The 14,777-nt window shown below is 42.3% G+C and overlaps 1 protein-coding gene across 2 annotated transcripts; it reads left to right on the plus strand.

The window, feature by feature from the left end:
* Positions 1-9,233: 9,233 nt before the first annotated feature.
* LOC124776236 (cuticle protein 21-like) lies at positions 9,234-12,961 on the plus strand. 2 transcript variants are annotated; one of them, XM_047251098.1, is made up of 3 exons: positions 9,234-9,258; positions 12,387-12,800; positions 12,843-12,961. In XM_047251098.1, exons 1-3 carry the CDS (start codon positions 9,247-9,249, stop codon positions 12,882-12,884), a joined length of 468 nt encoding a protein of 155 aa, XP_047107054.1. In that variant the 5' UTR covers positions 9,234-9,246; the 3' UTR covers positions 12,885-12,961. The 2 variants fall into 2 exon arrangements, with proteins under 2 accessions (XP_047107054.1, XP_047107053.1); XM_047251097.1 differs by having other exon boundaries at positions 12,387-12,961.
* Positions 12,962-14,777: the final 1,816 nt, after the last annotated feature.

Here is a 14,777-nt window from a genome sequence, read left to right on the forward strand (position 1 = left end):
TAGGTTTAAAATTAAAAAACAATCCTCGCCGGTCATAAAATTCTCAAACCATGCACATTTTTGCAACACCGGACAGCAATAAAAAACCAGGGCTCCCTGTCTAATCCCGAATGTATGGTAAGCCTATACAGGGTGGTCCATTGATCGTGACCGGGCCAAATAACTCACGAAATAAGCGTCAAACGAAAAAACTACAAAGAACGAAACTTGTCTAGCTTGAAGGGGGAAACCATATGGCGCTATGATTGGCCTGCTAAATGGCGCTGCCATAGGTCAAGCGGATATCAACTGCGTTTTTTTAAACAGGAACCCCCATTTTTTATTACATATCCGTGTAGTACGTAAAGAAATATGGATGTTTTAGTTGGACAACTTTTTTCGCTTTGTGATGGATGGTGCTGCAATAGTCACATATGGCTCACAATTTTAGACGAACAGTTGGTAACAGATAGGTTCTTTAAATTAAAATACAGAACGTAGGTATGTTTGAACATTTTATTTCGGTTGTTTCAGTGAGATAGATGTACCTCAGTGTACTTATCATTTCTGAGAACGCATGCTGTTACAGCATGATTACCTGTAAATACCACATTAATGTAATAAATGCTCAAAATGATGTCCGTCAGTCTCAATACATTCGGCAATACATGTAACATTTCTCTCAACAGCGAGTAGTTCGCCTTCCGTAATGTTCGCACACTCATTGACAATGCGCTGACGCATGTTGTCAGGCGCTGTCGGTGGATCACGATAGCAAATATCCAACTATCTTCACAGAAAGAAATCCCGGGACGTCATATCCGGTGAACGTGCGGGCCATGCTATGGTGCTTCGGCGACCAATCCACCTGTCATGAAATATGCTATTCAATACCGCTTCAACCGCACGCGAGCTATGTGCCGGACATCCATCATGTTGGAAGTACATCGCCATCGTGTTATGCAGTGAAACATCTTGTAGTAACATCGGTAGGACATTACGTAGGAAATCAGCATACATTGCACCATTTAGATTGCCATCGATAAAATGGGCGCCTATTACCGATTCCTCTCATATGCAGCACCATACATTAACCCGCCAATGTCGCTGATGTTCCACTAGTCGCAACCATCGTGGATTTTCCGTTACCTAATAGTGCATATTATTCCGGTTTACGTTGCCGCTGTTGGTGAGCGACGCTTCGTCGCTAAATAGAACGCGTGCAAGAAATCTGTCATCGTCCCGTAATTTCTCTTATGCCCAGGGGCAGAACTGTAGGCGACGTTCAAAGTCGTCACCATGCAATTCCTGGTGCATAGAAATATGGTACGGGTGCAATCGATGTTGATGTAGCATTCTCAACGCCGACGTTTTTGAGATTCCCGATTCTCGCGCAGTTTGTATGCTACTGATGTGCGGATTAGCCGCGACAGTAGCTAAAACACCTACTTGGGCATCATTTGTTGCAGGTCGTGGTTGACGTTTCACATGTGGCTGAACACTTCCTGTTTCCTTAATAACGTAACCATACGGCGAACGGCCCGGACACTTGGATGATGTCGTCCAGGATACCGAGCAGCATACATAGCACACGCCCGTTAGGCATTTTGATCACAATAGCCGTACATCAACACGATATCGACCTTTTCCGCAATTGGTAAACGGTCCATTTTAACACGGGTAATGTATCACAAAGCAAATACCGTCCGCTCTGGCGGAATGTTGCGTGATATCACGTACTTATACGTTTGTGACTATTACAGTGCCATGTAGCACAAAGCGAAAAATGTCGTCCAACTAAAACATTCATATTTCTTTACGTACTACACGAACATGTGATAAAAAATGGGGGCCGGCCGAAATGGCCGTGCGGTTCTAGGCGCTGCAGTCTGGAACCGCGAGACCGCTACGGTCGCAGGTTCGAATGCTGCGTCGGGCATGGATGTGTGTGATGTCCTTAGGTTAGTTAGGTTTAACTAGTTCTAAGTTCTATGGGACTAATGATCTCAGAAGTTGAGTCCCATAGTGCTCAGAGCCATTTTTTTTTTAAAAAAAGGGGTTTCCTGTTTAAAAAAAAACGCAGTTGATATCCGTTTGACCTATGGCAGCGCCATCTAGCAGGCCAACCATAGCGCCATCTGGTTTCCACCTTCAAGCTAGACGAGTTTCGTTCTTTGTAGTTTTTTCGTTTGATGCTTATTTCGTGAGACATTTGGCCCGGTCACTATCAATGGACCACCCTGTATACTGGGACTACTAAAGCCAATACATTGGGACTGTTGTAATGGTATTCGCTTCGACATGCGTGCAGGGCCACCCATAAGGGGCAGGGGGGGGGGGGGGGGGGAGAGAGAGGGGGCGTGGACAGCCCCGTCATATGTTGGTAGGACCGGGATTTGTCTGTCCTGGGCGATCGTACAAACACGTACGATCAATGTTGCTAGCGATGCTTTTGTTTATTTTATAAATTTAAAATTAGAGAAAATAAATCGACGCAACAGTAAGATTTTATAGCTTGTCCAGTTTTCCTTAGGACAAAGCCCCCTAGTGCTGATTGGCATTCGTGACAGAATTCCTAAGTTTTTGTGAGGCTTGCCACTGTGCTTGTCACTTCTGCCATTCTATGCAACAGGTCAGTGGCGCCGCAGTTGCTAATACGGAATACTCAGCTTACTGTTTGACCTTGAGCTGTGGCCTTAATTTAATTTCATACCACTTTCATTGCTACAAATAAGTACCAAATTCTAATAAGAACGTCACTTTAACGCACTTTCACGAAGCTGTGTTACTTCCGTGCGTGATTTCCTTTACAGCACGTGATCGGAACATAGCCCGAGCTGCAGATAACGTATTCCTCGCCACGCGGCCACCATTGCGCTTACCGCTTCGTTCCATGCGCTAGCCTCTGAGCCGGTTTAAGCTAAAAAATAAAATAATGTCGCAAAATTGCACAAATTAAAACTTCCATTTGTGCAAAATATGGAAATTTTGTGCAGGGTTTTGGTAGTAGAAAATATTATAAATTTTACTATAAATAGTTTAAATTTGAAATATGTGCAACTGAATTAATTTTTACGCACATAGATCCACACACTCAGTATCAGATCTACACTACAGCGAACTATCAGTATTGATTTGGATATTTTGCATTACATTACATGTCAATTAGAATACGTGGGTTTTTATGCACAGTCCACACAATGAACGCCTTTTCAAAATCAGTCATTACGAGATGGCCCTTTAGCATTAATCATCAGAAACTTACTCTTTCCACAGAAAGACGATTTCTGATTTCTGTTTTTATATTGTTCGTGTAATAAAACCCTCGCTCGCAGTCAGTTGTGTCTAAATCCATAAGAGGGAATTATTCACTCATCTTATTAACGTAAAGAAACTCTACAAGCTCTTTGAAATTCATTTCATTGCATCTACTGTTCAATACTTTCTTAAACAATGCACATTCCAGTAACAGGTCATTTACATTTATAGACGTAGCAGTATTAGTAAGTGTATATATTTCTGTGATATGCTTATTGCCACATACGTCATCATTTCTCTAGTTATTAGGATACAATATACTGAAGACTCCTTTCTCATCAAAATCGCCTAATCTCTCATTCAAATTTATAAGCAAGTTAAGTAACAATTTGCAGACCGTGTACTTAATAACACTTCTATATTGCAATGAATCTTGTATTTTGTTTCCATGAAACTCGAACTCACCTTCTTGAAATTCTGGAGGTTCTTTATCAAGAAAAGAACTAAGTTGCACCAGATTTAAATTTAAGATCCTCTAGCCCTTGTATGCGTGAGTTCACGCAAATCTGCATGCACACGGATCTAAATTGGACTTTCGAAAAGTCAGACACAATTTATAAGTTTCATAAAAAACAATACTGGCATAACTTTTTGACATTTTATACTTTTTAGTAAGCCAGCAGCTACTGGTCTTTTGTTTTTCCATCACAGATAAACCAAAGAATTCCAGTTTACGTATTGTGAATTTACCGACTCTCCGAATGAGAGCCAGCGAATGGCAAAAGGTTTAAAGAATTTTTTCCTTGTCTCATTAAGTATTTCTTTCACATCTTTTAATGTTTTGGAATTCTTTGATGACTGCTCAAAGTAACTATAAATTCTGTTTAGAATATCTTAGTGCTTCACAGGCTACGAAAGATGACCTTATGCAGCTTTCTTGAATAAATCTCGTTGATAGAAAGCGAATATATAGTCACACATTGAAACGATTCATGGCATTTCACTCAGCGAATGACAGACTTCTTAACAATGACTCGCGTACCACAAATATCTGTCACTCACTTTGTTTCAGTAACGCTTCATGTTTACTCGTATCGAGATGAAGACTGGCAACGTGCAGCATCCGTTCTTGAAGCTTCCGCGTAATAAAAGAACTAAAACAGTCATCACTGTTTACGAAAGTGTTATCGTCTCGTTGCAGTGGCGTCGCGAGAATAGAAATGTGTTACAGAATGCTCGTGACACAGACATAAAGGCCGACGTAAATTTTGAGTTCTGCGCTGAGAACGATGAAAATTGTTGAAGCTCCATTTGCAATTAAAACTCTATTACGTCAAACTGTCACACTCATCATCACTTTATTTACTCAATTTTTTTCATGTGTTTGATGAACGCAATGCGAGTGGGGCATGAATTGTGACCAGTCGTCCGAAAAGTTACTGTTAGAGACGGATAATGTCTGCAGTAACAGATATGACATGACTTTCAACAAAGTAATTCTACGTGTTAAGTCCAACTGGCGTTTGCTCATTTCACGCTAATCATATGCCTTCCGAACTGTTTGAACAAACTGGATGTTTGGCAAGAACAGACTTAAGATGCCTCACTTAGCGAATGGAAGCGTAGGAGCAATGCCTTAATCATGCACAAGTTACATTTATTCGCATTTTAATAGAAAATACTTTATAGTGAGGGGAATCTAATACATAGAACACCGTTAATACACAGAAAGTGGCTTTTTCTCTGGCTGAATGATTATGATAATTTCTTACCAATTAATGCAAATGGTAAAACCGATACGGGATACAGACAATAGTTGAATCTTGCACAGATGTGATGATATGTGAGATACTAGAGTGAAGGTATCTACTGGTCCTCATCTCTAATGCACTGGTATGTTGTTAGTTTTTTAATCGATTTGTGTAGAAATACGTCACAGTGCCGTTGTTCACTTAATTTCGTAGCTTCCTAGCCTCCTGACGAAAGTTTAAACTGGCAGCTCAGATTATCAGGGCACTCAGAATTAAGTCAATAGAAGTCAGCGTAGTTCTTGGAATATACTCGATATACATAACTATTAAATACCTATCTGCTTCCTACTGGATAAAAATGGATGGACCTGAAAACGTAACAGTAATTGTGTAAACGCCAGTTACAGGTAACCACCAAAAACAATGGCGAGGAAACGTTTGGCAGATGGAATGAAAGGTAAAGCGATGATGGCTGTAGAGTCTTCAACTTTTTCTGTAGTGTCAAGAAGCAGTTAAGAACTGAACATGTCAGTTCCAAAGGAGGCATGGTACATTTTCTAACTGATTCTGGTCCGTTTACAACGAATGAAAATCAGGTAGGAGGCTAAGTACACAAGTGTGGATATGGGATTTCCTGAACAACGTTCTTTACTTGAGGCGCTTCTCAGGCAAAGTCACATAACGAACGACGTCCTCTACGAAAGTATAAAAGTCAGAAGCAAAAGGATTCACCGCAACGAATTTCCCAACAAATTACGGACCACATTACATGAAAGGTACAGAACAACGCAAATGGGAACCCAAAATGATGACACTAACGCAAACAGTGAGACAGGCTCCAACATGTAAACCTATGAAGAAACGAGAATACAAACATGCAGACACACGCGTGCGTTTTGATCACTCATACATCGATGTTCGAAACATGACTGTTCTTATTACAAAAAAGTATTGAGTTAATTTATTTGTGGGATATCTGTTTTAAGCACTTGTTTCCGAACACTGTTGGATGTTTACACCACAAGTCACATCTCTATTATAGCTGACAACGAACACTAAATTGCACAGACATCCAGCACATGCAGGGGCTAGACAAAAATATGGCACCATTGTGAGAAATGCATACATGAACATAAATGTAAATACTAGTCAAACCTTCCGGTTGCGCTGTTGTATTTGACCACCGTTTGTAAGTGCATTATGTCGGAGCGAAGTGAAAATTGTTGTGGGAAAATTTTGGGTGGTCATATGGTGGGTGCTTTCGTAACCAAGGTAACCAAAGCGTTTGTTGTTTCAAGAGGCGCTATATCGAGTACTATATTTATACCGCGTACCGGAAAAGCGATAAACATCGTTCACTAACTCACCGGCTACCCCGTCGGAGGTTCGAGTCCTCCCTCGGGCATGGGTATATGTGTGTTGTCTTTAGCGTAAGTTAGTTTAAGTTAGATTAAATAATGTGTAAGCTTAGGGACCGATGACCTCAGCAGTTTGATCCCATAAGACCTTACAACAAATTTCCAGTTTCCACTAAGTCACACTGCGGATAAAGAATATGTTGAGTGATCGTGACAAACGCCATTGAAGAGGACTGTGACGAAAAAGAAGAGAACGACAGTTGCAAAAGCCGTTACAGAACTGAATGTCGCTTTCGCAAACAACACAACGGAGGATTCATAAGCCAGGAATTGCAGGGAGTGCTGGAATTCCAAAACCAGTAATTCAAATGTCCGTAATAGGAAAACGTCTGCTGAAGTCGTAAAACCTGGACTATGCAGCAATGGAAGAAAACTATTTGTTGGGATGAGTCATGTTGCACACTGTTTCCAATTTCTGGCCGACTTTATGTCCCAAGAGTGAAACATGGCGGTAGTTCGGTGATGTTTGGGGCAGCTATATCACAGTATTCCATTGATCTCATGGTTACTCTGCAAAGTCGTATTACTGCCAAGGGTTATGTGACTATTTTGGCTGATCAGATACATCCCATGTACAATATTTGCCCCCAATGGTGATACTGGCCGCGCGGGATTAGCCGAGCGGTCTGGGGCGCTGCAGTCATGGACTGTGCGGCAGGTCCCGGGGGAGGTTCGAATCCTACCTCGGGCATGGGTGTGTGTTTTTGTCCTTAGGATAATTTAGGTTAAGTGGTGTGTAAGCTTAGGGACTGATGACATTAGCAGTTAAGTCCCATAAGATTTCACACACATTTGAATATTTTTTGGTGATACTGTGATCCAAGACGACAAGACCCACAAGACCCCTGTTTTCATAGTTCGCACTGTCCAGGACTGCTTTTGCGAGCACAAGGATGAATTGTCACGCGTCACCCAGCCAGCACGGTCCCCAGATCTCAGTATTATTGGGCCTTTGTGATGTACTTGGGAGAGAAGGGTGCTTGATCGCAATCCACCTCCATCAACATTACTTGAACTTTTCACAATTTTGTGGGAGGAATGCCACAAGATTCCCTTGAAAACCGTACAGGAATTGTATTTACCAATTCCGAGACGTCTAGAAGTTGTTTTGAATGCCAGTAGTTTCCATTCAACATATTAGGCATAGTAATGTGTTCTGGTGATCGTGTTTCCGTATTTTTGTCCATCCCCTACATCTAAATCTACACCTCATACATACTTCGTAAGCCATCTCCTTTGATGCTCCACTCGCAAATAGAGCGAGAGAGACACAACTATCTATACGCCTCCGTATGAGCCCTAATTTCTCGTATCTTATCTTCGTGGCGCCTACGAGAAATGTATGTTGTCAGCAGTAGAATCGTTCTGCAGTCAGCTTGTAATGGCGGTTCTTAAAGTTTTCTCAATAGTGTTCCTCGAAAACTACGTCGCCTTCCTACCAGGGATTTCCATTTGCGTTCCTGAAGCATTTCCGTAATACTTGTGTGTTGTTCGAACCAACTAGTAACAAATCTTGCAGCGCGCCTCTGAATTACTTCGATGTCTTCCTTTTATCCGACTTGGTGCGAATACCAAACACTTGGGCAGTACTCAAGAACAGGCCGCACTAGCGTCCTATATGAGGTCACTTTTACAGATGAACCTTACTTCCCAAAATTTCCTAACAAACCGAAGTCGACCATTTACCTTCCCTTCCACAATCCTCACACGATCGTTCAGCTATAAACTACTCTGCAACGTTACGCCCAGATACTTTAACGACGTGACTGTGTAGGACAGCACACTGCTAATGCCGTATACGAACATTAAGAGTTGGTTTCTCCTACTCATTCGCATTAACTTAGATTTTTCTACATTTAGAGCTAGCTGCCATTCATCACATCTACTAGAAATTTTTTCTAAGTCAGTTTGTGTCCTACAGTCACTCAACTTCGATACCTTCCCGTACACCACAGCATCATCAGCAAACAATAGCAGAATGCTGCTCACCCTATCCGCCAGACCAATAATGTATATAGAAAATAATAATACTTCTATCACACTTCTGACGAAACCCCTATCACTGATGAAGACAACTATATGAGTAACCCATACATCCGAGTTAACTGTAACACAAGAATGGCACAAAAATTATTAATAATGCAAGCCGTTTCCGGAACGAACGAGAATTCTGGCCATCCGGAAAAATCACGGTCGCAGTGAAGCACTGTAACATTTGATTATGAGTTTGGCAATAGAACATGCTAGTGCTCGAGGTTCGATTACAACGTGTCCAATTCCGGCTGGCACTGTTTCAGACTATGCAACTCCTTCCAGTACTAATCTATCTTTTTTACCTTTTCTCTCCTGGAAAATTTACATTTAACACCGTCCGTCTGCTCTTACTAACTTCCTGTTTCTAATTTGTTGGATTTTTTAAGTAATTAATTGTTATTACTTTAATTTCTACAAAAAAAATTTGCTAAAATCATACACGGTTGTAAAATGGAGCAATTTACGTTGTTGTAAGATGAATATTGCTAAATGTACGATCTGTTAAACGCTAGGTAGTAGATTCTTAATTATGTAATTATCGACTGAAAAAAGAAAATGAACAGTTTCTCTTCATAACCTACAGCTATACAAGGAGTCTCCTGCCCACGCAGTTTTCTCGCTGCCACTACAATGGTTGGCGATCCAGACAGCGCTGATCCAAACGAGCTCTGGTATGTTGGCCTCCGTGCCGCGCGCCTCGTCGTTGCGAAAACACAGCGCCCACCACGCCCGTCCGCGGGTATATAACGCGTGCCCGGCAGGACAATCGTCAGTTCTCCACTCCTCACGGCAAGAAGCTCATCGACATGGCCTGCAAGGTGCGTACCGGCTACCACTGCGAAGTTACCTGGGCTGTTCGCCGAGTAGTGATACGCTTCGTCTCACATCCTGGACTGAGAGGCCTCGGATGGCTTCGGCAGCCGCAGAGACGAATGCTAGGTGTACTGAAGTTGGCAGTGAGACTTAGGGGTAGTGAAGTTCACGACCATCATAACCGTTTCGACCAAAATGCACATTCGTCATGAGACACTAATTGCATCATAGTTTTACATATTTAAAACAAAGGTAGGAGTTCTTGCAGTGGGACAAAGCCGCTTAGCAGGAACTCTAAACCATCACTGTACCATGAAATAGAAATAATATTTCACGATGTGTTTATGCAGACTGAAGCGAAGAATGAAAATTTGTGCGAAGGCCGGAATTCGAACCCAGATCTCCTGCTCACTGGGCAGATGCGCTAACCACTATGCCCCCACGGCATAATGGTTTTGCATAACTGCACGGACTAACCTAGCACGCCTATCTTCTCAATACAGCTTCCCGTTCAGGCCTTAGTCCACTTGGTATTCCCCCTAAACTCTAACAGCATTGTAGAGGCCGTCCAACTGTTCAGGAATAGCACCTGAGCACCGAACGAAACTGGGGATCCTTCCTGAAGCCCAGGCATATGTGCTTTGATCAGGTGTTTGAGACCTGGAAAGGCGACTGGAACTATATAGTTTCATTTTAATAATATTTCAATTGTGTTGCAGACGGGTGCTCACTTACTCTCAGTTCACTACAAAATAAATAGGAAACCGAAAATTTTATTAGTTCACTTATCCTTCACTGACTGGGCACTTTACAACAGGGCAAAATCTAGACGGAGAAGGGCCGAAGGAATGTAAGGGTTCAACGACCAATTTACGACATCGATATCGGAGGAGCTCGATCTCTTGGTGGGCAAGGTTGGGATAAAACATCAGCCATGCCCTGTTGAAACGATTCATTCATCTTCATAGATTTATCGCAACAACGTGAACCATTAGCTGGCATTACTGGCTGAGGGGTTGAACCCCATGCTCACCGAATGTGAAAGAAATGTTTTAAGCGACGCTCCACACGGCTTCGATTCAAACAGAATGGGATCTGCAATGCATCTACAGAAAACAATATAGAATACGAACTTCCAGCATGCTGGAATAATTGCAGATCAACAACTTCAGTTAATCAGTACAACGAAAAACCAGCCAAAGTTGCAAAGTTCACTTTTTTATTTACTCCGAAACTAGTCATCGAGTAAACAAAAAAAGTGAAATTTGCTACTTTGGCTCGCTTTTCGTTGTACCGATATAGAATAGTTATCTACATCAGTCAGACAATTTCCTGTACTATTTACGGCACGTTTTGGTGCACCCTGACCTTTATGTGGACACAATGTGTTTCAGCCTCACTGAACGACACTATAAATTGGTGAAGCTGGGAATGCCACTTCACGAAAAGCATTATGGATGAGATCAAAACTTTCTGGCTGATACATGTAATTAATACATTTCATTTTGTATTATTTACAGTCGTCGTTTTCTGTGTGTCAGCATGGACAGATGAGACCTGATCGAATAGCCGAGAGACAAGAAAAATGCCGATGAATCAGGAGTGTTTAGGTTCGACCATCGGTCCGGCATATAGTATTAACTTATCGAAGATTTTCTAAGTTCATTACTAATGGAGAGTCCTAGCTCTACCGTAGTGGAAAACTTTAAAGTTATTCTATTTATACGGATGTCTATCCGCTAGCTATTGTCGATATGCATCATCCCGCCAAATGAAAGTCGCAGGTGCGACAAGGAACTAGGAAAACACTGGCCACTGTGAAATAATGCAGGATTATTTTTTTTTAGCTGGACAGCTACGCACCAGTACCATAATAGCCACTGGAGTAGCAAATTGGTAGTAAAAACAAAGTGTAAGCTCAGAATACACAATGCAGAAAGTGGCAGACAGTCAACTGAATCTCGCTTCTCCCCGATGCGAGTCCAGTGCCTTAACCACAACTCCAGTCGCTCACATTTAGCAAGAATTTTGTTTGCAATATACCGATATGAAAAAATAAGTCAGTTGTTTACGTGAGTCAACCAACTTCAAATTCAGGCCTCGTTCTATTATTTTCAGATGGACGCAGTAAATTTTTGTACGACTTGTGATATGTATGTATTGGAACTGCACTAGGTGCTGTAAATCTACATGTCATCAGTCACGTATAAACACACTGTATTTATGAAAGATGATTCTACAAGCAGTCAACATGAGCCACGGATAATATTAAAATCATCTGTTTCAAATGGATAACTGTTTGATTTCCTTTCCTTATAAACAAGGATTCAAATAGAAGAACTAGTGAAAGCTTGGATTCTAAATCGATGTCTGTGTCATGTTTTCTCAGCGCATTGAACATTGTTTATACGAGCCACAAGTTACGTGATGACTCATTCCAACACAGGATGATGATTGATTGATTGATGTCGTGTGACTAGGGCCTCCCGTCGGGTAGACCGTTAGCTGGGTGCAAGTCTTTCGATTTGACGCCACTTTTGCGACTTGCGCGTCGATGGGGATGAAATGATGATGATTAGGACAACACAACACCCAGTCCCTGAGTGGAGAAAATCTCCAACCCAGCCGGGAATCGAACCCGGGCCCTTACGATTGACATTCTGTCATGCTGACCACTCAGCTACCGGGGGCAGACACAGGATGATGATCATGTTTAACATATGAGCTACGGTTAATATTGTCCTTAGTGCCCGAGTTTCTTTTTACCGAAACAGGTAATATTACGATGAAGAACTAAAATCAGCTATAATGACCATAATTTCACTAACTCAGTCGCACACCAAATGTCCAGCATACTGATGCAGCCATTGTTATGACTATTGTTATGTGGAGAAATACCCGCTAATTACTCTCAGTGCACGCTAGCACATGTACTGCAGAATTATGGGCAAAAGAAGGATATCAAGAAAACGCTGTTCGTTATAACATAATCTGCTAGGGACAGAGTACCCCATTCTGTACTGACTGTGATCAGAGTTCATAAAAATACTGTCTATCCAAAATTTTATTTATCGAAATCTGAACAGAAAATCTAATACTGGTCATATCTGTAAGAGATTATTCCATGTTGCAGCTGATCGTCCTCGCCGCCCTCGTGGCTGTGGCCCGCGCCGGCTACCTGGGTGCCCCTGCAGTCTACGCCCCCGGCGCCCCCATCGCCGCCCGCGCCTACGCCGCCCCCGTGGCGTACGCCGCCCCCGCCGTGAGAGCCGCCCCCGTCGCCGTCGCCGCCCCCGCCGCTGTGGCCGCCGCCGAGTACGACCCCCACCCTCAGTACAACTACGCTTACAGCGTGCAGGACGCCCTCACCGGTGACTCCAAGAACCAGCAAGAGATCCGCGATGGTGACGTCGTCCAGGGCAGCTACAGTCTGGTCGAGCCCGACGGTTCCATCCGCACCGTCGACTACACCGCCGACCCCGTCAACGGCTTCAACGCCGTCGTGCACAGGGAGGCCGCCGCCCACCCCGCCCCCGTCGTCGCCAAGGTGGCCGCCCCCGTCGCCTACGCCGCCCCCGCCATCGCCAAGGTGGCCGCCCCCCTCGCTTACGGAAAGGCAATTATTGGTTAAACGAAGCAATACACTAATCTCACAAAGAGTTGTCAACACTGGTCGAAATTGTAAATATTACTTTCTCTGTACTTGAATTGCCAGTTGAACGGTTCCCTTAGCAAGTCCTCTTACCCTTTCCATCCTCGTCCTCATCCTTGACACAACCACTATCTCTTCTTGCTTGTAAATTTCCATATTTATTGTGTGTAAATGTATTTTGTACAGCATATTTATGCAAAACGAATAAAATTCGTTCTTAAATTATCCGATGAGCATTTATCAACTACAAAGTTAGCAAGTTCCCTGAGATTCATCGGGCCTCTGCTCTTGTGGTTGGAGGAACTGTGGCTATATAACTAGAAAATTTGACAACCCACTTCAGAATATTTTTCTCCTTTTCGTTTCATAAAAACTAAAACGATAACGTTCGTGTCTATCATCCATCACCAGTGAACGTGATATGACCACAAACGTAACAAAATTCAGATAACCCTCACAATGATCAACTACAATAAAAAAGGTACAACAGACTCCAAAGGGCTTGTTCCTTAACATACATCTTGCTAAAAAGAAAACGTACGTTACCATCAACCTGAATGGCCCTGTTTTTAGTTTATATGTCCTTTAAGTTGGTGTATATACTTGCTAAATGTTATGCGAACGCGCTTTAATTTCAGCATTCTAGAACCGAGAACAACTTTTGAGACCACCAAATTCGAATTAAGAACAAATTTATGGATTTTAGAAAGAGAATAAATTGGTGTGCCATTGTTATCAAGGAGGACTCGGGGACTAAGGATTAGGATTGAGAAGTTTTGCGGACATATTGCACGACCCTGCATTCTTTTCTCCCTATCGATAACCGTTGTTATCAGGCAAAGTTTACTGCTAACTTCCCAGAGCTTTGGTGTGATGTCATCAAATCAGTCTATTACTGTCCGATCAGAGAGTTTGTATAATGTTCCCCAGATCTGCTGATTATCAACCAATCAAATGAGGGAAGTCGTAGATGACTTATTTGTATTGATAGTATAGCCGTCGTTGTGGCTAACGGCTACCGGCATTCGGGTATAATAATTTGAATTTAAGAAATAGAGTCCGAGAGTATTCTAATCTAGTACAACAATCGTGTTGTCTTCCTTTGTCCTCCTCAGTCTCAGTTAACACCCTCCGCTTATCAGAGAACTATTTCTTCCTTTATTAATCATAATTACAATCACTTTTTTTCTTTTCTTCCACTTCCCACTCTTGGGCTTCTTTACTCAATGCAATAACTGACGTTTTCCATAATATTCTATGGTTTCCGGGTTCCGACTTGCTCAGTGCAAGCACGGTAGTTTGATGGAGTCTACCGACGCTGCCTAGTGAATAAACACTTGGACAAGTTCTCCATGGGTTCTGTTAGAGACAAGTCACTTATAAATGGACACCGACGAGGGAAGTAATCGACTGATTACACAGTCTTCCAGAAATATATTCTGTTTTTGAAAAATGGCAAAAACACTGCGTATGTAAAAGACTACTACTGCATGGGAATATAAATAATGAATGTACAAGTCCAGGTCGTAGACACATGGTTGACAACATATGAAGGTTTGGGTATGCTGTGAGTCGTGCACGGATAACCAAATGGTAAGGTGACCCTTCATCAGCGGGAAAGCCGCGTTCGAGTCCCAGTCAGCCACAAATTTTCGTTGTCGTCATTGAATTCTACAGCTGATGGGTTTCATTTTTCGCAGTTGCGAATACATTTAGTGTATCAGCTACATATGGTATATTCTAAGACATTTGTGTCCTTCTGAAACTATAAAACCGACGTGTCACCCAAAAGTGAGCCAATTTTGTATTTTGTAAATATTATCTGATTTTTTGTGTGTAAACCTTGAAATGTCGTTCATAAATTTAAAATGG

This window comes from Schistocerca piceifrons, chromosome 2 (assembly GCF_021461385.2).
Source record: "Schistocerca piceifrons isolate TAMUIC-IGC-003096 chromosome 2, iqSchPice1.1, whole genome shotgun sequence".
NCBI lineage: Eukaryota > Metazoa > Arthropoda > Insecta > Orthoptera > Acrididae > Schistocerca > Schistocerca piceifrons.